This window comes from Camelus ferus, chromosome 9, assembly GCF_009834535.1.
Source record: "Camelus ferus isolate YT-003-E chromosome 9, BCGSAC_Cfer_1.0, whole genome shotgun sequence".
Lineage (NCBI taxonomy): Eukaryota > Metazoa > Chordata > Mammalia > Artiodactyla > Camelidae > Camelus > Camelus ferus.
This window is the reverse complement of record NC_045704.1, coordinates 22965798-22991880: the sequence shown is the minus strand read 5'-3', so window position 1 is coordinate 22991880 and position 26083 is coordinate 22965798. Positions and strand designations below refer to the sequence as shown.

The 26083-nt window shown below is 52.8% G+C and overlaps 1 protein-coding gene across 3 annotated transcripts in view; it reads left to right on the top strand.

Annotated features, from left to right (window-relative positions):
* The window catches only part of CHST8 (carbohydrate sulfotransferase 8), a 120453-nt gene extending 94573 nt beyond the window's left edge, over window positions 1–25880 (top strand). For all 3 annotated transcript variants that reach the window (XM_032486191.1, XM_032486190.1, XM_032486192.1), the window contains 2 exons: window positions 23697–23734; window positions 24299–25880. In XM_032486191.1, coding sequence (XP_032342082.1) covers window positions 23697–23734; window positions 24299–25405 — 1145 coding nt within the window. In that variant the 3' untranslated portion in view covers window positions 25406–25880. The remainder of the gene's footprint in view (window positions 1–23696; window positions 23735–24298) is intronic.
* The last annotated feature ends 203 nt before the right edge of the window (window positions 25881–26083 follow it).

Sequence of the window (26083 nt, the reverse complement as noted above, 5' to 3'; positions counted from 1 at the left end):
TAGTCCTGAAAACAGCCTCCCTTCTCCCAGATGGCTCAGTTGCCACCACAGGGTCCCATTTTCAGGGATGCCGTGGTGCCTGGTTTTAATCACCTGATTTCTATGGTTCTTGGTCCAGCTTAGATCCCAGGCAGAATCTGGCCTTTTGCTTCAGTCATGCCCCTAGTCCTTGCAATTGTTGACGTGAGCCTGTCTGAATCACCTCTGCCTGTAACCTCAGTCCTGCCAGGCCCTGAACCAGCTCTGGCCTCTGATTGCAAAGCTCTATTTCCACTCCAGCCTATTGCATGTTGGGTTCCTTGGGAAAGCAAACCCTGAGACAGAGATTTACGTGCAGGAAATTTATTGGGACTGTATTATGACAGGGGAGAGGAGAGTTAAAGAAGCTTTGGAGCAAACTAAACATCTACTGTTGTCCATTCCAAGTCAGTGTGAACTGTTTCTGATACTCCTTTTTGACAGGGATGGAAAAGAATCTATTTGTCAAACCATGGCCGTATACCATGTATCCGAGGCCACGTAAATCTAGCAAAGATTCCACACCTGACACAGTGGTTACAATTGGGGCTACAACTTGATAGAGTTTGCGGCAATCTACTGTCATCCTCCAGGACCCATTTGTCACTTTTCTGGACTAGACTAGTGAATTACGTGGAGATTTGATGGTTTGACTACTCCTGCATCTTTTAGATCTCTAAAGGTGGCACTAATCTCTGCCATTTCCCCAGGAATGGTAAAATGGAAAATTAAGTATTATCTTTGATTTAATATCTTGGCTCAGGGTATATAGTAACTTTCAAAGGCTTCCATTAGGCATTCCTTACTGTGATAGCTCTTATCCCAGGGGTAAGGACACAGGGGCTCTGCCAACTATCACATATGTCCATTTTGATTGTACATCTAGAGATCAGAGGGGGAGTCTATGAACCTGACTTGAGCCAGACGTGGGCCATTTATTACCCGACCCTTATATTCCCGCACCCTACCAGGGAGGCTACAGTGACATGTCAGTTCCCCAAGGGCCAAGTTCCCAGGTGTAAATGTCAATTCATAATAGTCTAGAAACATTCAGGTGTCATTCCCCACACACCCCTGCAGTGTACACTTATCCAAATAAATGGCCATAGGTCACTTTGAGGGAGGACTACTGTGTACCCTTGCCACGATGATATAAGGGTCTTCCTCTTGGGAACCCAACCTCTTCTCAGTCCTTGAGTTCTGGATTTGAAAACTGTCCAAGGGATTGTGTCATTTTATTGGGACAGCTGCCCTCAGCCTCCTGATTGTCCCATCCTTGGTTTCCTCTCATTGTATATATGGGTCAACACCTTTGTTGGCTGTCCATCACTCTTGCCCTTGGGAATACAATGTTCTATTAACCTTCTTCATAGTTCTCTGCAGGTTAGCTCCTCTTGGCTGCCACTCTGACATTGCTGCTCAGGATTCACTTCTAGTAACTAAGCACCACCATGTGGTTTTTATTATTTCAGGATCCTGTTGTCCCCCACTGATATCAAGGAATCCTGGTCTGTAAAGGCATCTCCCTACCCAGCCATGTTCTACACAGGAGAGCCAACACTGAGCTTCTCACTGCTGCTGGTGCCCCTCTCACCGGTGCATTTTCTATTGCTTTAGGCAGGGGAATACCCTCCAGGCCCTCCTACAAAACAGTCATGCTATGGGTTCTCCAGCCTTCCACAGATTACCCCGGCATGATCACCTTTGTGAGCCTTTTGATCTCTTCCTTCACTGTCTGCCACAGAAGTTCTGTCATTTCTGCTTAATTTGTGTGGACCGTCACCTTCTCTGTGTTTCTCAGAGCTATCATAGCAGCATGTTAGCATCACCATCTTTGGTCCTGGCCATACTCTTAAATCCTGTATCTCAAGAGAATGCTCCCCTATAAATTGTTCCTCCCTTTCCAGCTTGATGTTCTGCTTTCTTGTCTAATGCCCTCCGAATCAAGTTCTATGTATACACCTGGCTCCTACTGGTACCTGTTTCCTGGGTCCTTCACCTCTCTCAGGAGTATAGTCCCTTTCCTCTTCACATGCATCAATCCAGATGTCCCCATCCCATTTCTCAGGGTCCCATCCCTTCCCCATCAGGTGCCTGACATTGCTGAGAATTAACCTTCTCACTCCACTACTCCACTTCTCTTACAATGAAGTCCTAAGACTGGTCTTCTTGCTGCAGAAGATGAGAGTCTTTTGATAAGCTGCCAAAGAGGCGATAGACAGCCAATTCCGTTGTCCCTAAATTACCTTTTGCCCTATATTTCTCAAACGTCTCATACATTTTTGTACACACCAGTTCATTTCCTTCCACTGGTATGCCATCCTAGTTCACCACCAGTAAAAGTTTTAACAATTGCATTACTGCCTCTTGCCAAGGGCTGTCTGTTGCTCTACCTACCGCCAGGTCTGGGGTCCTTGTTGCTGGCTGGTCATCATGTGATTCAACTCTAATACTTCATCCTAGCATCTCCTTTTTCAAACCACTGGTACCAACTGTCAGATTCTTGCAGAGCAGATTCAGGAAGTGCAGGGAATGTGGGGCTCGGGGGCTGGGAGGGGGAGTGGGGGAAGGGAGGGAAGTAAGAGTGGGCAGAGGGAGAAATCAGACTGTGATTTAATCAGCCAGTCCTCCTAAACTGATGCAAGGGGCTGGAGCCTTATGGTCTACATCAACCAGTCACTGGATACCGGCAGCCCCAGGGAAGATGCGACCTTGGGTGAGGCAACTTTCCACAGCTGAGAGTGATCTCTGGAAGGAAACTTGTATGTGAGCAGTGTCACTGTGCTTCAACAGTGGCCACTGCACCCCATCATCCCCCAAATCTTATCTGATCCCAGCCTCCCCACAGTGTTCACCTCCAGCTCCCAGCCCTCACTCTCCTGACCCCTCCAACCCACATGTGCTTAAGCCTTAATTGTGGGGGAGCAGTTTTTCCAAATTGCTTCGCTTACTCGAGGATCATTGAAAATTAACTGTAGCTGATGTTAATAAATTCACTTCTTTTTTTCAGTTTCCTAAAAACCTTTTCGTTCCAGGTATTGCCATTTGGTTTCTGAGCTACAAGCACAATCTCTGCAAAACAAAAAGAGCATTTTTTTCTAACATGGCACCTTAGACATGTTCTAAAACATGTTCACACAATTTTTAATCAATTTAATCAAGGTATAATTTATACACGGGAAAACACATTTATTGTCAGTGAGTCCTGACAAATGAAATGCCATCACCCCAATCGAGATATAAAACATTTCCCTCACCCTAGAACATTTTTTCATACCCCTGCTCGCTCAGCCCACTCCGCCCCATCCCCCTAGGCAACCACCGATCTTATTCCGTCACTAGAGATTAGTTTTGCCTGTTGTAGAATTTCACGTAGGTGAGACCCCGCAGCACATACAGTATGGCTTCGTCTGTTCAGCGTGACGCCTGTGAATTTCATCCACGTTGCCATGTGTATCAGTAGCTGTGTCTTTTTACAGACAGTTAACACTCCATTGTATGGATTTGCCATAATTTATTTACCCATTCGTCTGTTTGTGGGCATGTTCTTAGAGTTCACTGTCATGGCATACCTGGACCCAGGCAGCATGTTCCTTAGTGCAGTTCAGGTGGGAGGTGTGACCTGTACACAGCCATGCAGACAGAATTAGCTACGAGGGGGACTCCTTGAGCCAGGAGGCTGGACTTTCCTCCAGCATCACTTACCCAAAGAGCTCTAGGAGACAATGCTCTGGCCAAAAAACCGGTGCATTTTGTAGTTTCTTCCAAGGTATGTATTTTTCTAGAAGATGCTCTAAGCATTTTCTTTGGGTGCTACTTGAGTTCATATCCTGCCAAGCAACATTAATTCTCCTTTTTAATTCAGGGTAATAGTAATTGAGGGGCAGACCAGCAGAGCAATCGGGTTTGGCACATGCATGTCAAAAGGACTATATATCATGACATGAGACATTTCGAGAAAATTGCTTTTCCTCCCTGAATGCCAAGTCATAAATAACTTCAGGTTGGGAAGAGCTCTGGTAGGCACGTGCTTGACTCCAGGGAGTGGCCTATAAATACTGTGAGCCGTAGAGTAAAAAACGAAGGGGCAGATTTGTGAGGCCACTTCTCATCTGGGTCTTGCTATAACTCTTGTTGTGGATGCTGTGGGTGCCCTGCCCAAATCTGCGTCCCCGGTGGCTGCGCCCATTACCCGCTACCGTGAGTGAGGGCTGCTGATGGCTCACAGCTGCACCCTTAATCAGAGATTTGACCTCCGCTGACAGGAACCTGTTCTGGAAGGTGATGCCTTCCTCCTGGAGGTGGCTTCCAACGAGACACATGCTGGTAAACGTGTTTTGGGGGCAGGAGACAAACAAACAAATCTCTGATTGGTAGCATTTGCCAATTTCTGTGGTGTAAATGTCCGCAGTGTGGCCAATTCCAAGCTACCTTGCAAAAACAAATATTTTTCTTAGGAGGAGAAGCAAATGCAAAAAAAGAGAAAAGACATTTAAAAGACAAGAAAGTGATAAACGCAGAATTCAGTGTAGTGGTTACCCTGGCCGGGCAGGATGGGGATGTCTGAGAGGGGCAGAGGGATTCTGGGTGATACTGATAATATTAACAAAGCTGTTTCTTATGCTGGGTGGTGAATTACCTGGATGTTTGTGGGTTTTTTTCCTTTATATTGTAAACATTATATGTTATGTGTATTCTTTTGTGTGATGAATTGTTTCATGACAAAAAAAAAACCCTAAGGAAGCCTTTTAAGCTTTGAACTTATATTCACCTACACACGTGGGGTATGGCTTTTTGGTGGAGATCGTGGAAGCAGCTTGAAGGCTGCTCTTGGCTCCCCCTGCATCCACTGGGGGTGCAGCTACAAAGTTCACACTCCTAACAAGCTCTAAGTGTGGTCCAGTGGATGGAGAGTCCCGTTTGCTTCAGGAAGGGCAGCCCTGCCTGTGGGCGTGAACAGCTCCATGTGGAATCTAGAAAAATGACACAAATGAATTTATTTACAAAACAGAAACAGACTCACAGACATAGAAAACAAATCTATGGTTGCCAGGAGGGAAAGGGCATGAGGAAGGATAAATTGGGAATTCGGGATTAGCAGGTACTAACTACTATATATAAAACAGATAAACAAGGTCCTACCGTATAGCACAGGAAACTATGTTCAATATCTTGTAATAACCTATTGTGAGAAAGAATATGAAAAGGAATATATATATATATACACATATATATATAACTGAATCACTGTTGCTATACACCAGAAACTAACACAACATTGTAAATTGACTATACTTCAATTTTAAAAGTTTTTAAATAATAAAGTCAAAGAAAGAATTGGGCGGGGGGAGAAAGAAAGAAAGCAGTAGATGGGGAGGAAAGCAGACCCTGGGACCAAGGACCACTGGATTCAAATCCTGGCTCAGCCATGACCAGCTGTGTGCCCATGGGCTGCTTAACACGTGTTCATCTTGATCTCTTCATGGGTCAGTTGGGTCAAAATCACACCAGCCTTGTGGGCTTCTGTAAGGGTCCAGAGCTTCTACAGGGCTGCCTGGAATCAGCAAATGCCCTCACTGACAGGAACACGGGGTCAGTTCAGGAGCAGGGCGGTGCCTGCTCTTCCCTCGGTGGCCCCCAGAGTGGTCTCTGGGCACTGTGGGTGGGCTGCTGAGATGGGAGACCCAGCCTTCAAGGATCAGAGCCTTAGGAGAAGGGAGGCAGGGGCCCCTTGCCAAGGGTGGGCACTGTGCGGTGGGCTCACACATTTGTGAGAGGACTGGGGTCATTAATGGCACACATCAGGCCAGGTGGGGCCACGGTAGGCACTCAAATCTCTGGATGGGTCCTGCCTTTCATCTGTCCACAGGCTGCATCACCTAAGTCCTGCAGGGCCCGAGGGCCTCTATAAAGTGCAACCAGAGCTAAGGTTGTCCGAGGCAGCTGACACAACTGAGGGGCCACAGCACTGGGGCAAGCCAGAGGGGTCAGGGCTGGGAGGACCCAGACCCCGCATCAGGGTGCTCTGTGTCAGGCCTGCCTGGGAGGAGGGGCCCCTCCCTGAGGAGGAGAGTCAGGAGGAGTCTGGAAGCTGAAAGAGAAATGGGGCCCAAGAAGAGTGTCCTGAGCAGGGTGGTGACAGCATGGGGTTGTTGCAGGAAAAATGGGGTGTGAGAGGTTGGTCATGTCCCAGGTCTTGGGCGAGTCCCTGGGATACACCCTGACAAGTGAGGATTCTTGGCTTTGCACAGAAAAGATTTCCAGAGTGAGCCATAGCAAAGTGAAAGCAAGTTTATTCAAGGAGATAGACACTCCATAGACAGAATGTGGGCTGTCCCAGAAGGCAGAGTGGCCGTCCCAGGAGATGAGGTGGTCTTGAAAGTGAGAGTGGCTTAGGAGATGCACATTCCATAGGCAGAATGCTGGCCATCTCAAAAGGCGAGAGGCTGTGAGGTGTGGGGATGTTCGGTTTAGTTTTGTTTTGTTTTGTTTATGTTTTTAATGGGAATAGAAAAGTCTTATTTGGGCCAAACTGAGGGCTACAGCCTGGGAGACGCACATTCAAGAAGCACTTGAATTGTGTTCTTCCAGACTACAAAATTGGGGAGGCTAATAAAGGCAAAAACCACACAATTATGTAAGTTGTTTGTCAAGAATTATAATTGGAGCTGGCAAAAAGCAAGGGTGCTTGTTAAGCAAGGGTTGGTTGGAGTCTGAAATGGTTGCACAGTTACAAGGGGAGACCTTGAGACCATAAGGCTGCAGCTGGCAGATGCTGGCAGACGCTGTTTTGAGAATGGCTGGTGGTGTCCTTGCATCTGATACAGATCAGAAGATTCAGGTTCTCAGTGATGCAGGAACATGTCTAGAACCACATCCACAGTGGCCACCTGGCTCCATTCTGGATGCCTGAACCACGGTTACTCCATTCAGATTGTTAAATGAATTCTTTTTTTTTAATGGCTAAAGCAGATGTACGCTGCAAGTTCCATAGGCCATAAAGCAGACTGCTCTAGTTAGCATCAATTCCAAGTTAAATCATGAATAAGACAGAACGACTTCGTTGGGGGCATTTAGTTTAGAGTAAAAGTAGATACACACTCCCTAGACAGAGTGTGGGCCGTCTCAGAAGGTGAGAGGGGGGAGAGAGAGGCCACAGGGTGCAGGCTTGTTGGTTTTAAGGGCTCGGTCACTTCACGTGCTCACAAGTGAGAGGATTATTCCAGCTACTTTGGGGAAGGGGTGGGGATTTCCCAGAATTGGCCGCTGCCCACTTTTTGGCTTTTGGCAGTCAGCCTCGGAACTGTCGTGGAGCCTGCGGGTATCACTTAGCAAGCTGGTGTGTTACAGTGAGCATATAATGAGGCTCGAGGTCTAGTGGAAGTGGAAACTTCCGCCATCTTGGGCTTAGTAGGTTCTAACCAGTTTTTGTCATGTCATCAATGGCTGTGCCATTCTTTTAATGGTTGTGCCCTGCCCCCTTCCCTCCTGTCTCAGGGTCACTTAGGAGACTCTGATGGGGTCAGTGAGTGGGGTCACAGGGTGTGACTAGGGGAGATTACCGAGTGGGGTCAGTGGGGGGTCTGGAGGATGTGTTCTTGGGCAGGGGCCTGTCCCATGTCCTCAGAGGGTCACAACTGCACTCAGTTTTTGCAGGACTGCACCAGGGACTCTGGTCCCCAGTGAGGGCATGCACTGGGGCAGACCCTTCCTACTCAGAGTCTCTTGTGCATTCTTCCCTGGGGCTACGTGGCCCTGAGGGTCTGTCTTTGAGGAGAAGCCACAAAATTAGAGCCTCTCTGTGTCCTGAGCCACCCTTCCCTCCCCATCCCCCTTCCCCAGCTGTGGGCCAGACCATCCAGTCTGCAGAGACTGCCAGAAGAGAACACCACACCCCCACTCCGCCAGCAGCCAGGCTCCTGGGACCCACCTTCTCATCTCCCTGTCAGGGATCCAGAACTATTGATTCTCTTAATTGGTTACCCACAGAGGACCAAAATGAAAAATAGGCAGAGCAAAATAAAACATTCCTTTTAGTTTTCCACAAGTGTGGAAACCAAAACCTCGTGATTCTCCCAGAAGACCTTAAATGCTGGGGTTCCCACCCCCAGGGGAGGGCAGGGGCAGCCATGGGCACTGGCCTGAGCCCCTCAGATTGAGCTTCCCATGCAGGACAGCCCCTGTGTCCCTCAGCCGCAGCCAAATGCAACCCGTCCTGGCCCCCAACCCTCCCAGCCGTGAGGGGGAGGGCCTGAGCTCAGATTATTACCAAGCACAAGGGGGAGGGAAGGGGATGTTATAAGGTCCCTTTTGATGATGAATCCCATTTCCTCTTGCAGTTGGTTTTCTTGCAACAGATGCTGTTGCAGAAAATGGAACAAAATGGGAAAGACAAAAAGGCGAGTAATTAACTTGGCCCCAAAGCCTTCCCAGCAGATGTCAGGGACGGCGGGGCAGGGTGCCCAAGGCCCGCCCACCGCACCCTCGCCTGGCACGGCTGCCGTGGGGACCCATATGTTCCTATGATTCTCAGCTTGGCTCGGTGTTGGGGAAGCATGGAGCCGCCCTCCCGTTGTTCAATAACTGATGACCATTTTTCTCCAATTAAACTGAAATTGAAGGATGCTCAGACTTAGACACCCAAGTAAAATAATTAGTGCTTAAAATGTTAATTGTGCTCAGATGTGCTTTTGCCTCTGGAAACTGCGAGCGAGCATGCAGGAAGGCGGTCCTCTGTGGACAAAGTTCTACCCTCTGCACACCCCCTGCTGCTGCCCTGCAGGCTGGCCTCCCTAGAAAGCCCAGAGTGGGCAGCCCAAGGCCAAGACCCTGGTGCCCAATCTGACTGTGTGACACACAGAGCGTGATGGCTCTGTGAGACCTTATGTGACACCCCTGTCTGGCCAGACCACTGTCCCCAGACACTAGCAGGCAGTGTTGCATAATGGTTAGAATGAGGTCATAGAGTCGGACAGGTCTGGCCTGGACGCCAGCTCTGCCACCCACAAGGCCAGCAGCATGGAGGCCAGCAACCTAAGGAACCTCTCTGAGACTCATGCGCTCGTACAAAACAGAAAGAGCAAGACCCTCTCTGCTGAGTGCATGAGACACCCTTGTGTCCTCAGTACCCACCAGGTTCCAGATAAGTAATTCCAGAAGCAAAGCTCCCCCTCCACCAGGATCAGGAGGGTTGGGGGTTGAGAACAGGGTCATTGTGTTCTCTCCTTCTGAGCTGTAAAGCCTGCTTCCCCTGGGAAGGACTCCTCCTTGGAGAGGAAGGGTTGTGGGGGCCGCCCACACCCACCGCAGTCCCACCAACCTGCTTGCCAACCAGGGGAACATCTCCCTGCCCCTGGAGAGGACTCACCATCACCCCCAAGGCATTTCCTGCTAGTGACTCTGCCCACGCATGCGCCCCAGTTCCATTCTGTGCAGAGATGACACGCCTAAGAGGCTTAGGTTCCTTCAGACCGTGCATCCCAAGGAAATCCACTTACATATTCCGTGTTCCCTGATTCCCCACGTAATAAGATTCCTTTATCTCTTGTTGTCATGGGAAGTATATATTAACTGATTAATATTAATGTGTTGGCCGATTAATATTAATACCAAACCGGTTCATACTTCACAAGGCAGGGATGCAGATGAGCACTGCGGAGCCCAGACAGCTGTCGGGTTTTGGCAGATCCCGAGGGAGACGGTGGAAGTCGATGCTGACCCTCTCCTTGGTGCCTCGTGACAGACACCATGTCATTAGCGGTGTCTGTTGGAGCTGGCGTGAAAGTGTGTTTAGACTCTGAGTGTGGCAATTAAAATCCTTGGCATCCAAGACAGCATATTTTATCATTTAAATAGCATTTTTACATTCTCCTAACATATTTTCCCAGTAACATTGTTAAATTAGGTGATAAAAGGTTATTTCTTGCTTCTGAAGTTGAAATACGTTACCATCATTCCTTATCTGCCTGGAATTCGAAAGGTTTCGGTATTATATGTTCTAAAGGTTTCATTATCAAAATTGGCCAGACTTTATAAAACAAACATTTTTTTGGTCCTTGTTTTAATCAAAGATGGACAGAAGCTTTGTCTTCTAATGTTGGAGATTGCTTTCAGCATTTAATGGAAAGAGAAGTGCCATCTTTCGAAGCCACCAGGATGTACACTCGGGGCCCAAGGGGGTCAGAGGGGGCCCTGGTTTTTCTTTGACTTGGAGCTGCCACTGCTGCTGTCACCTAAGCCACCTCCTGAGCATCAGGGAAGCCAAAGACGGTCAGGGAGGCTGGAGTTTCCTGTCCATCTTGTCCTCAGGCAAGGCACAACCAGAGGCTGCGTCTTTGGCCAGTGGGGCTGGACTGCACCTGCCTGCGCCTGTGTAACTTCCTTCTCTCTCCATCTCCCCTCCAGCTACCCACTTGTCCAGCCACAGTTCTCACCTAGCCTCCATCGCAAACCCTTTCCCTGGACCTCGACCCCTTCATCCAGTATCCACTTTCCGTCCAGCCCCCATCCACCAAGCATCCACCCATCATCCACCACCACTCACATGCCATGCTCATCCCATCCCACCCGCTACCTGTGCAGTATCCCAGCTGCTGTCAGTGTCCCAGCCACCTGCCATCTCCCCTTCACCTGTGCTGCATCACATATGACGTGGAAGACACCCTGTGTGTAGCACATGAGCCTCCCCCCACCCAGATTTCCCCACCCACATCTCCCAGTTAGATGTGCCATGAGCAGCTGGGGTCATTATCTGGCCACGGATCACTTTTTTCCAGTGCCTGGCAGCCCTGAGTCACCCCGTATCATGACCTCCAATGAGCACCCTGTCTTTGATGTGGCATTTTAGGCCATGGAGCTCCTCTGAGAATACATCTCTTTGCCTAGGAAGAGAGTCCAGGGGCCAGAAGAGCTGCTGTGTTCCCATTAGATGAGCAGACCTTCCCCAGAAACTTGACCCCAGTCCTGCCTCCTCCCATCACCTCCCAACCCCTGCTCCGCATCCCCCACCTCCGGCTTTGAGGCCATGGATGGGATTCATTTTACCAATAAGGAGTCTCGTGCTCCCACAGACTTCTGGCCAGAATGGAGCTTCAGCTGGGCTGGTGGGAGCAGTCCAGGTTATTCTGGGACAGACTTTCGAGTGTTCACCTCCCCGCATGCCATCTCCAGCCTCTGTCCTGCCTCACAAGGACAGCCAATCCCAGAGCATCTCAGTGAGAGATGCCAGCCCAGGGTCCTCTGCAGCCCGACTAGTCCTCATTCTTCCCAGGAGCTCAGCCCTGCCGCGCCATCTTAGCCTGACCCATCCAGGTCCTCTCCCAACCCAAGACAGGAAAATGGCCCAAGTGTGTTCCAGAAGCTGTCCTTACACAGAGGAATGGTATAACCTCCGGAGGCACACATGGATTCCTGGGCCCCGATCTCAGCTGGCTTGTGCTCTCAGTCGGAGATGCAGCAGGGCAGACAGTGGTTGAAAGCTGGAAATGATATTCTCAGGATGCCTGCCACCCATGTGCCCCGCCCCTCCCGGTGTCCAGGATAGTGCCTTCCTGTGGCTTTCCAGCTCTTCCAAAATCCCCACCATCTCCAACCACAGATTCTCACAAAGGCCTCAGGCATTCAAAGCCTGATACATCCTGTTCAAGTGCTCCTCTACCTGACGCTGCCAGTGTCCTGGGCACTCCACGCGCCACATGAGCTGTTACACAGCAGCCCCTCATTCTGTAATCACCTCCCTAACAAACAGAAAACATGCTAGTCGCTGTTGTAAGCATCCCCCGTGTGATTTATTGCCATCATCACAATATTTTGTTTGGAGCTATAAACCTCCAGACATAAATCAAGTCATTAGAAGGAATGACGTTTAATCCTGCAGAAGAAGCCTCAGTGGGCTGAGCTGTTCTCACCCAGCCAGAGAATCATTAATTCTAGAGAAGATGGCCCCATCTGCAGCAACACGGGCAGCCCCTCGTCTCCACCGCACACAGGCTTTGGAAGGACGAAGGGACGAGCCAGGCTGCTTTTGTTTTGTGCAGTAGCACATTCACGACTGCAAAGAGGGGCCCCAAACCTGTGCCTGGCAGTCCAGACAGGAGTCTTAATTCCAAAGGAAATGCACACAGCTGGGAGGGGCCGCGTCTATGCCTGTGATTGGCATGCGTTGTCCTGAGAGCAGCCTCTGGTTGGACTTCAAAGAAAACAGGAAAACAGCTCAGAACATCTTCTTTAGCTCCCTGTTCATGGTGACCCTCGCCACCCTTCGAGCAGCCATTACACAGGGACCATGTTCTATTTGCAAAGCTGACGGGTCTAATTTCCAGGGGTTTGCTGCTAATGTGCAGGCCAAGGCTAAGAGGAGACCTGCTGAGCCTTGAAGGGAACGTTCAGGGGGACCTCAGACCTGCCTTCCAGGAAACCTGCAGCCGCACCCCAGCGCAGGCAAAGGCCCACATTGAGTTCCCCGAGAAGGGTGCCTCTCAGAGTTAAGGAGACAGCCCCAAAATCCTGGACAGGGGAGGGGACACGGAGCGGGGGGTCTCTGCTGAGGGATTTCCTTAAAGATTTTGGCAAATTCTAAGAACACTTGACATTTGTGAAAATTCTGGATGTCATTGCCAGGGTGCAGGTCCACTTAAAATTCCTGTGCTCAGAGCTAATGAGGGTGGTTTTAGGCAGTGTTATATGGGCCCCTGTTTCAAGGATGTTGGAAGTTTGGGCTGGGCTTCGTGGTTTGTGTCTGGACACTGTCTCCAGCAGAGCGCCTCTACATGCAGGCTTTACTCAAGACTTGGGTGTCAGGCTCTAGATGGCCAAGCCCAGGGGCGGGTCTTCCTCCAGTTGGCTCCTCCCTCCCCCGAACCTCCCTCTGACAGCATGTACGCGGCCGGGTCCCCCAGACAGTTCCCTCACCTTCACCTCTCGTACTCCTGACCCACCAAGTCCTCCAGTCCTCCCACCTGGTCATCCTCCAGAATCTACTCTCCCCTTCTCATCTCCCTGCCCTGCCTGAGTTCGGGCCCACCATTGCTCGCCTATGTTAGGAGATATGAGTCAGTTTTCCCCTTTCTTTATGCCTTACTCTTCTGCAGGTCATTCCCCAGTTGCCTCCAGAAAGACCTTTGAACATGCAGCCCACAGGGCCCCTCTGCCCTCCCCACTTTTCCCAGTCATGCGGTCAGTGCCCTAGGATTGGTCATGAGCCAGAAGCTGGATGCGCTGGGCCTGTGGGTGTTTGCAGGGCTGTGTGACGTGGTGTGGAGCCCAGCCCCAGCACGCTGTGGTGGAGCAGTGGCAGGATAGGATGTCTGTGCTTCCCAGGATGGCCTGGGGCTGCCGTAGTCAGCCCACTGCCAGCCCAGTGGGGTCCACTGCTAGCTGGACCCCAGGGCTGCTAAGCTGGGCAGAGCCAAGGGCTGGCCAACTGGAAGGGAGAGGAAGTGGGTCTCAGCCAGATGTCCAAGGAAAGTGACGTTCCCACAACCAGCCACTGCCAAGGCCAGGATTCACATCTGTACTCTGGGGCTTACCTCTTAGGAGAACCAGCCAAATCCTCAGGCCAGAGGATTTCTGAGCTGCTGGTGGTGCAGTGCTTGGCTGGACCCAACTCCACTCTCAGGGCCCTGCCTTGGGAGAGTCACCTCTCCTCTTAGATGTGGATGGCAGCTCTCCAGACCCATGGGAGAGAACAGCAGGACTGACCTCCAGGGCCCCCAGGTGCTCCAGGCACCACCAACCTTACCCATGTGATCTGTGAGTCACCAGGGACCCAATTCTGCTCAGGGGACACACAGGATGATCTCTGAAATGCCACTGCACTGCCCCTCAGTGGTCCCAGAGGTGCTGGAAGAGACACTGGAGACAGGCTGAGCCTAGGCGGTGTTGGAGTTGGGGCTGGGGGCCCCTCTGGGTACAGTCAGGGGACAGTGGCGACCACCGGTGCACGATCATCTGGAGTGCCCCTCTGAGGATCAGCATATCCATCCCCAAGCCCCTGGGCAGCTCTTTGCAGCCTCACTTGCAGGAGCCCGACTCCCCCCTGGGGGCCTGGAGCACCTCCCTCTCCGAGCTGTCTGGCAGCAGGTGGAGGGGTGCACTTCAAGGAACCATCAACTAGGATTTACTTCCGTGGCTCTCCAGGCATCGCAGGCAACAGCTGTGACGGGTCTGACAGCCACAGCCCAGCTCAGTAATTGACGCCGTGGCCGGAACGTCACATCCTAAAGCCGGCTAGAGCCAGACCAATCATTATCTTGCGGCCAGGCCACCGCGATGATGAGACTGCCCTGCTGGTGGCCTCCGCTGGCCTGGCTCGGCTCCGGTGAAGAAGTGTCTGTCACAGGCCTGGACCAGCCGGTGATGCTGGCATTTTTCCTGCAAGCAGGCAGCCCCTCGGTGGGGCCACCTCAGGCTCCAGCATGACTCACTCATTTTTATTTTCTGGTAACCCCCGGCGGGAACTCACCAATATCTAAGCCAAATTCGGCCCCCTTCTGCAGGGCTGGCTGGAGAGCAGTCACCAGGGGTCCTGATAGCCACACAGGAGGAACCGTTACATCCATCCCATTAAACATGGCCACGACCACTCAGAGCCCAAGCTGTGGTGCCCCACAGGCTCTGGACAAAGGCAGGACTCGGGCCAGGCCCACTGCCGGTGCTTCAGGTAATTGGCTGCCTCAGCCCTGCAATCTGTCCTCTGGAAAGTGTGGGTCCCACACCGCCACCAACCCTGGACAGCCACAGGCTGTGGAATGTGCCCCCGGCTCATACAACTGCCCCTACCCCTTGCTTGTCCCTCCTTCCCTCTCTGTCCCCTGCCTTCTGGATGTCTACTCTTGGGAAACCCACAGCATCTCAGACTCAACGAGAGTCTGCCCCTCTTTGCAGGAAATGGTCCCAGCATCCACCCACTGCTCAAGTCCAAAGCCAGACTCTCCCTTATTCTGCACTCAGTCAGTCCCCAGGTCCTGCTGAAGCAGGCAGCTGCAGGAGCCGGCTGGTACCAGCCCACAGGGGCCCAGCAACACCACGTTCACATAATTAGCTTGAAATCTGCCACAGTAGGAGTATTTACACCCCAGAAATCAGCAAATACTACAAATTAGACTCCGCCCTACCCCCACCCCATCACCCAAGGAGCCAGTTGTTCAACATTTAGCAGCACACCGCCCTGCAGATTATTCCTCCTGAAATATCCTCTGCATCTGTTCTCCACCTCCTGTCATTATCACCTGGGTCCAGGCCTCAGACGTCTCCTGCCTGGACAATGGTCACTTCTGCTGACCAGCCTTTCTGCTGCTGTCTTCAGCTCTTCATCTCAGAATGGCCTGTAAATTCAACGTACCTCATGGCTCAAAGCCCTTCTAGGTTCCCCTTGGGTCTTAGGAGAGAAGGTAAGATCTGCTGCCTTTACCAGGACCATAAGGCCCCTTGCTTGCTGGTCACTCCTGCAGCCACCGTGGTCCTGCCATTTCCTGACACCCACCAGTCTCTGCATCTCTTTGTCCCATGAGCCCTGCTGTCATGGTGCAAGGCCACCAACCTCTGCCAGGAATGACCTCATTACCGCCCAGTGCCAATTAATTGTCACTACCTTAGGGAGGCCTCACCTGATGCCCTGGGCTTGCTGACGTCTCCCACGACATGCTGCCTGCCACGTCCTCCATTGCTGCCATCACGCGTGGAACTTCAGAGCCTCACCTCCTTGCTAGACTGTAAACTCCATGAGGGCGGGGCCACGGTTGCCCTGTTCATGGCCAAGACACCGTCACCGGTGCCTGAGTCACTGCCTGGCTCATACAGTACTCAGTCACTGTAGAGTGAAAGGACAGATGGTGGTGGCCTGTGTGACTGTGCTCTGCCATCATACTGCAGGGTAAGAAGAGACAGGGGCTGCCAGGGGCACCGTGGCTTTGCTGGCAAGTGTCACAAACTTAGTTCTGTCTCATCCGCAGCAGCATGCACTAGGTCCTACTTATCCTTCCAGGCCCATGTGTGTTGAAGGGAGGAAAAGGTGTGACCTGCCCTAAACCACGTGCCATGGGCTCTCAGAAACTGTACATGGCTGTGAACACACTCTCCACCCAGGACAGGCCACAGCACACAGCAGAAGCCTGCAAGTGTGCAGCACAGAGATGTGATGTGATGCATTCTCTCGGCACGCATGGTACAACACAGCACAAAACAGCATGAGCCCTGTTCCATGCAGCATGCACACATGGGGGTGCAGTGCAGTGCATGGCATGTGTACTGGGGCCACACACACCCCAAACATGGTGGAGTCACCCACAGGTTCTGACAGAGGAGAGCTTCAAAGCAGGAGCTGGGGATCCCTCCCTTGTGGACAGGACACACAGAGGATGCTCAGGGACACACTGCCCCCTTCCTCCTGCAACCAAGTGATGGGCAGATGGGGGGTGGGATGTGGAGTGGCAGGACAGCTGTTGGGTTTGCAGACCGGCTAACTGGCTGGCTGGTTGACTGACAGGCAGCTCCGATGCTCCATTCTGACAGCTCCAAGGGAATTCACAGCCAAGGCTAAGCTGACAGGGAACTACCCAGTTGAATCGTAGATCCTAATCACAGAGGCTAGGCAATGGAATCGCTAAACAAAACAAGTAGCAGTCAGAGCCATCAGGTGCCCATCAGCCCAAGACGGGAAGATGCCCACTTCCCTCCCCCACAGACAGCTCCCAGAGCCCCTGCGCTGGTGCAGGAGCTGGGCTCAGGGAAACTCAGCTACCAGGAAGGGATCCAGGTGATTGGAGCACCGGGAGCCGGCGGCTTCCATCCCGTGCGCTCTTTGTGCCCAGCACTGTGCATCGTTTCATTTGTACATTGTCAGATCTGTGAGATGGGAATTTTTATACCATTTTACAGATAAGGAGACTAAGGTTCAGTGAGGTCAAGGTCCTCATTCTCTTTTTTTTCTTCTTCTTCTTAAATATACTGTCCCCTGTTAACAGCTATGACTCGGTGGAGTCTCTAAGTGAAGGAAGAGGAAGCCCCTGCTCTGATCTAGGCCAAAAATGTGTGACACCACTGTGAGCTGGGTTGTCTCAGAACAACCTGAAGAAGCACCCCCCACATCCCCACCACCAGAGGCAGGAGGAGAGGGGAGCACGGGTGGCGTGACTCTCACCTTCTCCTGAGGTCCACACTCTGACCATAGAGCCACCTTTGGGTTCCAGGGGCAGCCTGGCACCTCTGTCTGGAGCTTCCTGCTGCCCGGAGCCCCCTTTCCCTGCCCTGGGCCCTGGGGGCAGCAGAGGTGGCACGGCTGTGCACAGAGGCCTTAGCAGAGAATTTAATGAGTTGAATTTTCTAGTGAACACAAGTGAGGGTTTAAGGTCCTCTGGTGAGGCTTCTTCTATCTGAATTCTGTGTCCTTGAGCCCAGGCTGCCCTCTAATTGCTGAGTGTTTAAACTTCAGTTTTGCATCTAATCTGCATAAATTAACAGTCTGCCTAGTTGAAGGGAGCCGCTCAAAATGAGGCAGGCAGAGGCCGATGGGGAGTGGAGAGGGTTTGCCCCTCCAAAGGGCGGAGCCTGAGCTGGTGGGAGAAGAGCCAGAGGAGGTACAGCCACTGGGGGCAGGCCCCGGCATGTGCCCTGCTGATGGCAGAAGGAGGCAGCCAGCTGGGTGTGTCCTAGTTCTGACCCCACAGACCCCACACATCCAGCGTGGGGTGGACAGACCCTCAGCCGGGGCAGCTCCTGTCTGTATCTGGCCGCTCAGCTGGCAGCTGCCCCCAGACACACAGAGCCTTCCCAGGCAGCCAGGCCAGGAGTTGGCAGGCTCCAGCCAGAGCCCTGGGCCCAGCTTCTTCAGAGAAAAGCCCAACACCCACCCCTACGTCCAGGGCCAGCTCTCAGTTCAGACAGCATCTGCTTTTCTACAAGAATTTATGAAGCTTCTGCCAATAACACAGGTGGACAGGACACAGTCCCTGCCCCGAAGAACACAGAGAACTAACACAATCCTTTGCTACTGATTGGACAACCCAACCCAGCAGGGTAAGTATTTTCTCACCTCCTCCAGGCCGTTCCTGCCCTGCCTTCACATGCTGTTAAAGCCTCTGAAATCTCGCCACTCCTTGTGAGTTGGACTCCCCCACAATGGGTTGAACCTGTGAGCATGACCACATTATAGGGTCTTTTTAGATGTGATCAGGATGAAGTCATTAGGATGGGCCCTAATTCAAAACAACCAGAGAAGAGATAGGTATCCAAGACAGCCATGTGAAGACAGAGGCAGAAATTGGATTTAAATTGCCACAGCCAAGGAACACCTCGTCAACCAGAAGCTGAGAGAGGCCAGGAAGGATGCTCCCCTGGAGGCTGCAGAGGGAGCACCTCCCTGCTAACACCTTCATTTTAGACCTCTGGCCTCCAGACTGTGAGAGAATAAATGTTCATTCTTTTTAAAGAACAAAATATACCTGCCATGATGCTTAAGTTTATAAACCAATTTGACGAAGTTATGGTGCCCAGATGTTTGGTCAAACACCAGTCTAGATGTTACTGTGAAGATAATTTTTAGATGTGATTAACCTTTAATTTTTTTATTCCTTTTTTGGGATTTGTTTTTCTTTTTTTTTTTTTCTTTTTTCTTTTCTTTCTTTCTTTTTTTCTTTTTGATGCGGGGAGGTAATTAGGTTTATTTATTCATTTACTTATTTATTTTAATGGAGGTACTGGGAATTGAATCCAGGACCTTGTACACACTAAGTGTGTGCTCTACCACTGAGTTATACCCTCCTCCCTGTGATTAACCTTTAAATCATTAGACTTTGAGTAAAGCAGATTACCCTCCAGAATGTGGGTGGGCCACATCCAATCAGTGGAAGGCATTAGGAGAAAAGACCGAGGTCCCCTAGGGAAGAAGGAATTCTGAGATGGCCCTCAGACTTGAGCTGCACCATCCACTCTTCCCTGGGTCTCCAGCCTGCTGACTTGCCCTGCAGATTTCACAAAGTGCCCGTAACTGCATGAGCCAATTCCATAAAATAATTTGCCCTCCAGATATATATATATATCTCCTATGGATTGTTTCCCTGGAAGACCTTCATTCAGAAACCTTACAGACTTCCTTTGGAGTGAAGCCTGGCAGCTCCCTCAGAATTTTCTCCCCAGACCCCAGCAGGCAGCGTGTGCACCCTGACTGCATTTCTTCCTGCCATCAGCCCTGCTTCACACCTTGTGGCTCATCCCGACTTATGTGATGTCCCGTACACTGGCCAGCCATGCAGGGCAGCCCCAGGGTGTGGAGGTCTTCCTCCCAGCACACATGCCAGGTACAGGATATACTTCTTTCTAATTGGAATGTGGAAACGGCAGAGCAGGGCAACAGTGTTTGTCCCACCAGATGTGACTGCCAGCAAATCTGGGGTGGGACTGACACTTGGACACAGGATCTTATGCATGGAGAAGCCAAGGTGCAGTGAGGGACTTGCCTTTGGTGTTTCTCCTGGCCCAACTCAGCTTGAAACCACTGGAAGTTTCCTGGCCTGATGAGCAGCGTAAGTGGATAAGTGGGTGGATGGCACAGGTGGGTGTGGGGCCATCCATCATATAGGCTCAGCCACAGAAGAGCCAGGCCATGGAAAAAGAGCCAAGGAAACACAGCTTGGTGTCAGAAACTCTAGGGAATCCAAGGACCACAAGTCTGAAACTCTGTACAGGGCAGGGACTTTGGACTTACCCTCAAGCCCTGTGGCCTCTCCTGACCCCTTCAGTTCTTCCCCATCTCTGTTCCTCTTTGTGGGTCTGACTCCTTCAAGATGGCCATGCCTTCGCCAAGGCTGCAGTGTTCACAGTGATAAGACCCTCTCCCTACTGACCATCAGGGCCCAGGGCTGGGATTTGAACAGCCATAATAGCAGTCACTCTCTTCAGACATGACCAACCTGGGACCAGGGGGTCAAGGGCTCATGAAGCAGCCCCTTCTAGGCACTTGAGTCCTGTTTTGACTCATGTCAGTGTCACCTGTCTACATAGCCTCACCAAAAGGCTGGTCCTCAGCCTCCAGCCCCAGTGGGCATCCAGGATTGGGGCTTTTGAATTGAATGCAGCAGGTGTCCCTCCTGTGATTTAGAAAACAGTGGGCAAGGGACCCTCCTCCCCAGCAGCCCACGTGCTGGTTGAAGCCCCTGCCCCAGCTCTGCTCCAGACCCAGGCAGTGTGGCCTCATTATAGGAACCTGGCCTAACATACCCTCACATCAGCCTCTGCCTCCCCTTGGCAGGGAACCAGAAAGCTTTTCAGCCAAATGCTCAGAAGAAAATCTTCAGCCAATGAAGAGCTCACAGTGTGGAGCACACTTGGCAGCCCCAATAACTCATGCCTTGTTTATTCTCACCAATGCTCACTCTTATCATCCCGCGTGTGTTTCAACTGCTCCGCGAATGTTCTCTGTCCAGAAAGAGAAAGTGGTTGTTTATTTCTCACCATTTCAGGGGGATAGGGCTCCCTTACAGGTTGTTAATATTATGCTGAAAAGAGAGGACAAGTGACTCAGACTCTGAAAGTGGATCGTGTACATGACTCTCCTTGGGGTTTCCTGTCGCAGTGTCGGGGTAGGGAGACATGGGATGTGAGAGGCAACGTGATGATTTTGGATGCAAGGGGAGGCTGAAGGCATGGCTTTTATCTAGACTGCACACTTATTTGAGGGCTTGGGGGGGGGGTGCTGATGGTGTTACATTGAGGCCAAGCCCTGCTCTAAGTCCCCCATGGCACGGGTTCTGGGGGCTCCTGGCGGCAGTACCTTCCTCGTGGTGTAGCAGAGGCAGAGCCCTTCCTCTGGCCCGCCTCGGAGCTGTCCAGGGTCCTGAAGTGCAGCCCTCTGGGGAATGCGCAGCCCCCCCCCCCCCCCGGGCCTCAAGATGCCCAGGATTCCTGGTCGCTGCACTCTGAGCTGGAGACGGTCTTTGCTTCAGCCGTTATCTGCGCAGTGCATGAAGGAGCAGCTTCCTCCGCGGAAAAAGTATGGACACTGGGCCCCCGGCCAGCGGGCGAGCCCATTACGTTTCCTCCGTTGTTTCTTTCTTTATTCCAAAGTGGCTACATGGGACAGTCTCAGTCTTCACAAACAAGCTGTCATAAGTTCAAGGTCAGGAACATGCAGCTTGTGGCAAACTCAGGCTCTACATAAGATCTGTTATTGGGTTTTCCACAAGATAATTCTGTTTGATTTTTTTTCCCCAAAGCGGGCAGTTGCAGCCACGTTGGCTTTGTTGGGCAAAAGTAACCAAGATGTCAGGAGACTCACTGAGCCCTGGGCGCTGTCCAGCAAGGTCTTTGTCTCAGAGCTCTGGCCCCACCTGTCTTCCAGTGGGCCAACCTTGGAAACCCTTTGGGTTCAGTGCCCTCTTGTCCAGTCTGCACAGATAAAATGGGTCAGGCCCCACAGCCCACCACCCTCCAGGCTGTGAGGACGGTGCCAGTGGAAGGTCACAGCTGTAGGGGCTGTGACCTCTGTAAGCACATACTCGTCCGACTTCACCCACCAGCAAGATGCCTTTTGTAAGTGGCTCCTCACCCCACTCTCGGCCAAATCTGGCGTGATTCATTTGCTCCAGAAAAGGAATATAAATAAGTGCCATCGCACCTTGACAGGTTGACAGGACTGACAAGCAGAGTAAATTCCCGTATCTGAGACTCTGAGGAGAAGTGATTTAGCAGAGCCAGCTGCCATCACCAGAAGAAAATAATTAAGGAAACCCGGCAGTGTGGAGGAAAACTGAGTGCGCAGAAGGTCCCTTCTAGTGAAGGGATCTGTGTTCATTGGCTGCAGGAGGAAACCCACACATACCAGAGGGAAATGAGCTCAGGAAACACATGCTGGGGACAGCCGTGGGGCAGGGGGTGGCCAGCAGAGGGAAAGAGACTCTGGGCTGAGAGGGGGACCCTGGTGAGGGGCTTAATTCTAAGAGCTCTCAAGGCTGGGCACCCATTACTCACACCCCATCCCCTGAGAGGTGCAGCCAGTTCTACATGGAGCTTCCCCTCAGCCTCCATGGAAGAATCTGGACGGCCTGTTTCAGTGCTCACCCACATGCACACACACATATGCACATCAGCTTGGAAATGCCCAGGAAGGTGTGGACACTCTGCCCTTTGCCCAGGGAAGGGTCGGCCCCTGTTCCCAGTCCAAAGAGATCAAAGAATTGTATTGCAGCAGATGAAAGATGCAACGTGACAAGCTGTGCCTTTATCTCCACCGCTCTTGGGACTCGAGGAAGTTCCCGGCAGGCTCAGGGATTTTAACTTTCCAGCCCATGGGTGACCTCATGTCCTCCCCCATCCCCAGTCCTCTATTGCTGATGAATGAAGAATTGTGGGCATATCCGCAGACTGACCAGTATAAGGCCAGGATTATAGCAGTGGCTGAACCTGCAAAACTAGACAGCATGAGAAATCAGCAGAGTCCCTGGTTCAGGGACAGAGAACCTGGATGTCCCCTCGCCAGCTGGGCCCCAGCCACTGGACCTCTGCCAAGTACACAGAGACAGCCAGGGAAGTGCTGGGCCTCCGAAACACCCCACCCCCCACCCCTGGCAGCAGCCAGAACTCGGTCAGGTGTGGTCGACACAGTGCCCCATTGTGCCAGCTGGAAGCTGGAGCTCTCTGCTTGTTTAAAGGATGGCTTGTCCTTATTTTGGCAAAGCCTCAGAGCAGAAATATCTACTCACATGGCACAGGAGCAGGAAGAGCCCCAGTGTCTCAGTGGCCAGGCAGGGACAGGGAAGGAGACCAAGACTCCTAAGTAGGTTTCCCTGAAGGAAATCCTCTCAGGACCTCCCCCAAAATGGGTCAAACTGGGTATGAAGCAGAATCCTCTCCTCTGGCCAAAGGTTTGCCTCCCCAGAGCTTATCCTGAGTGACCCTGGCCCTAGCACAGGCAAATCACCTCCTTGGTGGGCAGAGAGGATGTTCTGAAGTGTAGCCAGTGATGCACTGATATCTCTCCATCTCCCCCGAGTCTCCAGACAGGGGTAGCCAGGCAATCAATCACTGTGTTGGCCTCTCCTCTGCCCATTAGAGGAGACCAGGTGAGCAGGATGAAGCCAGTTCACCCCAGAGCCCCATGACCACCTGAGACAGCCAAAATCGCAAAACAGATACCTAGGTGAAGGAACTTTCTGGAGCCAGCGAGGAGGCCCCAGTTTGAGGGGAAGGAGTGTGTTCCACTCCCAGGCCTGGCGTGAGCAAGAGTGTGGGTAGGAGTGGGTCATAGCTGAGTGCAAAAGTCCACGTCGACTAGAGCCAGGGCAGGGTGTAGAGAGAAGACGGACAGATCCTCCTGAAGTGCCCTTTCCTCGTGACATTGACAGTGTGGGGTTCCTGGCTGCTCCACTGGGTGGGTGTGTGGGCACACCCGGGCAGGGTGCTTCCTGGACCTTCCAGGTCACATCAGGAAGTGAGACCCACAGATGTGTGCATCAGCTGGGAGCCAGTGAGACCAAATCTTTGCTGCACCCCTACTCTCCCCACGGGTATGGGATTGGAGGGGCATTTGCACTGAGGGGTGCCTCTGCTCCCTCCTCTGAACTGCCTTTCACAGAGTCCACCCCAAGTACCCTCCAGCCCAGGCACCTGCAGTCAAGAGCCCATAAGCAGGTCCCTGGGAGCCACACAGTGGTACTTCCACCGCTAATACTGTTCTCTTTGCTTTTCAGGAATAAAGTTCAACATCAGGCCACAGCAGCACCACAACGTGAGTTCAGAGAGTCTGATAAATCTCAGCATGGGCAGCCTGGGGAAAGCTGGGGAGGGCAGGGAAGAAAACTCGGAGCTCACATTAAATCTATTTTTGGAAAGAAAAATGTGTCCGGTCCTTCCCAGGAGCCTTAGGAACAAATGCCGGGGCTTTGGGCCCATGAAGTTCCCTTTCCTATTGGATGGCAGCTTTGGTCTGTGCTAATAGAAGCATTAAATCGGAGCCTGGCTCCTTCAGGCCACCAAGTACCCCAACTCCTCCTCGCCAGACAGAGGTTCCTGGGAGACCTGCGCCATCTTGTGGCCAAAACGACACTTGCCCCTCACACTATGGCCAGCAGAGGGGAGGGGGCAGTGGGGGCTGGACCAGGGCTCAGACCAAGGGGGTCACATCCTGCAGGTCACATCTTGCAGGGTCAGCCTGTCCCCCGCTCCCTCACCTGGGAAAAACTCAGTCCAAAGAGGGTGGCAGGGACCTGGCCATGGCGAGGTCCTGGCTTGTGTAACCCTCAGTGTCCAGCTATCCTGTCCACCTTGTTAACTGTTTCTCTTCTTGCCCCAGGACCTCCCACCAGGCAGTTCCCAGGATGGTGACTTGAAGGCACCCACAGAGAGGGCCACTAGAGACTTGTCCAGCCGGGCCCCAAGAGGCCTCAACCTGCTGGTGCCAGATCAGCCTCAACCTCGCGTAAACAGGGGGGCCCGTCTGCGACCACGGCAGCGCCGCCGCCGGCTGCTTATCAAGAAAATGCCGGCTGCGGCGGCCATTCTGACCAACAGCTCAGCCAGTACGTTCGTGCAGCCGGCACCCAGGGCCCTGGACAGCTACTGGGTCGGCCTGCAGCGGCGTCAGCAGGAGCGCAAGCGAGTGATGCAGGAGGCGTGCGCCAAGTACCGGGCAAGCAGCAGCCGCAGGGCGGTCACGCCCCGCCACGTGTCCCGCATCTTCGTGGAGGACCGCCACCGCGTGCTGTACTGCGAGGTGCCCAAGGCGGGCTGCTCCAACTGGAAGCGGGTGCTCATGGTGCTGGCAGGGCTGGCCTCATCCACCACCGACATCCAGCACAACACCGTCCACTACGGCAGCGCCCTCAAGCGGCTGGACACCTTCGACCGCCAGGGCATCCTTCACCGCCTCAGCACCTACACCAAGATGCTCTTTGTTCGCGAGCCCTTCGAGAGGCTGGTCTCCGCCTTCCGCGACAAGTTCGAACACCCCAATAGCTACTATCACCCTGTCTTCGGTAAGGCCATCCTAGCCCGGTACCGGGCCAACGCCTCTCGGGAGGCCCTGCGGACGGGCTCCGGTGTGCGGTTCCCCGAGTTTGTCCAGTACCTGCTGGACGTGCACCGGCCAGTGGGCATGGACATCCACTGGGACCACGTCAGCCGGCTCTGCAGCCCATGCCTCATCGACTATGACTTTGTGGGCAAGTTTGAGAGCATGGAGGACGATGCCAACTTCTTCCTGAGCCTCATCCATGCACCGCGCAACCTGACCTTCCCCCGGTTCAAGGACCGGCACTCGCAGGAGGCACGGACCACCGCGCGGATCACCCACCAGTACTTCGCCCAGCTCTCAACCCTGCAGCGGCAGCGCACCTACGACTTCTACTACATGGACTACCTGATGTTCAACTACTCCAAGCCCTTTGCAGATTTGTACTGAGGGGCGTGGGCGACCCTGCCCCACCCACTCACCTGTCGGCAGGCGGCATCCCGCTCCTCCTAGGTCCTCACCTGGGAGCTGAGATGTACCCAGAGAAACAGGGCTCTGAGGAGGTGAGGAGCCGTGGCTGCTGGGTGGTGCCGGCGCGTCAGGGGGGACAGAGGCCCAGGCCTTGAATGGGGACCCTGGCCCTTGCCCCATACCCACTTCCTCACTCCTCAAATAAGGAAGATGCTGGTGGTGGGTGAGCCGAACACCCCAGGAGTCCCAGCTGCCCATATCCAGCTCGGCCAAGAGTCAGGATGACCAGGGAAGTCTGAGGCCCAGAGGACAGGGGCCCCAGCGGTAAGGGATTTCCTGCAGTCCCTTAGCCATTGCCTTGTACCAAACCACACGGTTTGCAGCTTTTCTAAGACCAAGGGGGGAAGGGTCCCTTGGGATGAGTTTCCAAATAAAGCACATGGTTTCCAGAGCAGCCTTGTCTATACTCCGTGTGTTGGTGTGGGAACACACAGACCCTTCCCTGTGCTTTCTGGGGCTCTTCCTCCCTCCCCACGCTGGCCTGAGCCAGGTGCTCACAAGCAACACCCAGGGCAGCCGAGGGCAGGAGCAGCCTGTGTGTGACAGGAGCAGAAGGAGCAGGGGACTCGGTGGCAGCATCCCACCTCAGGCTCCCCA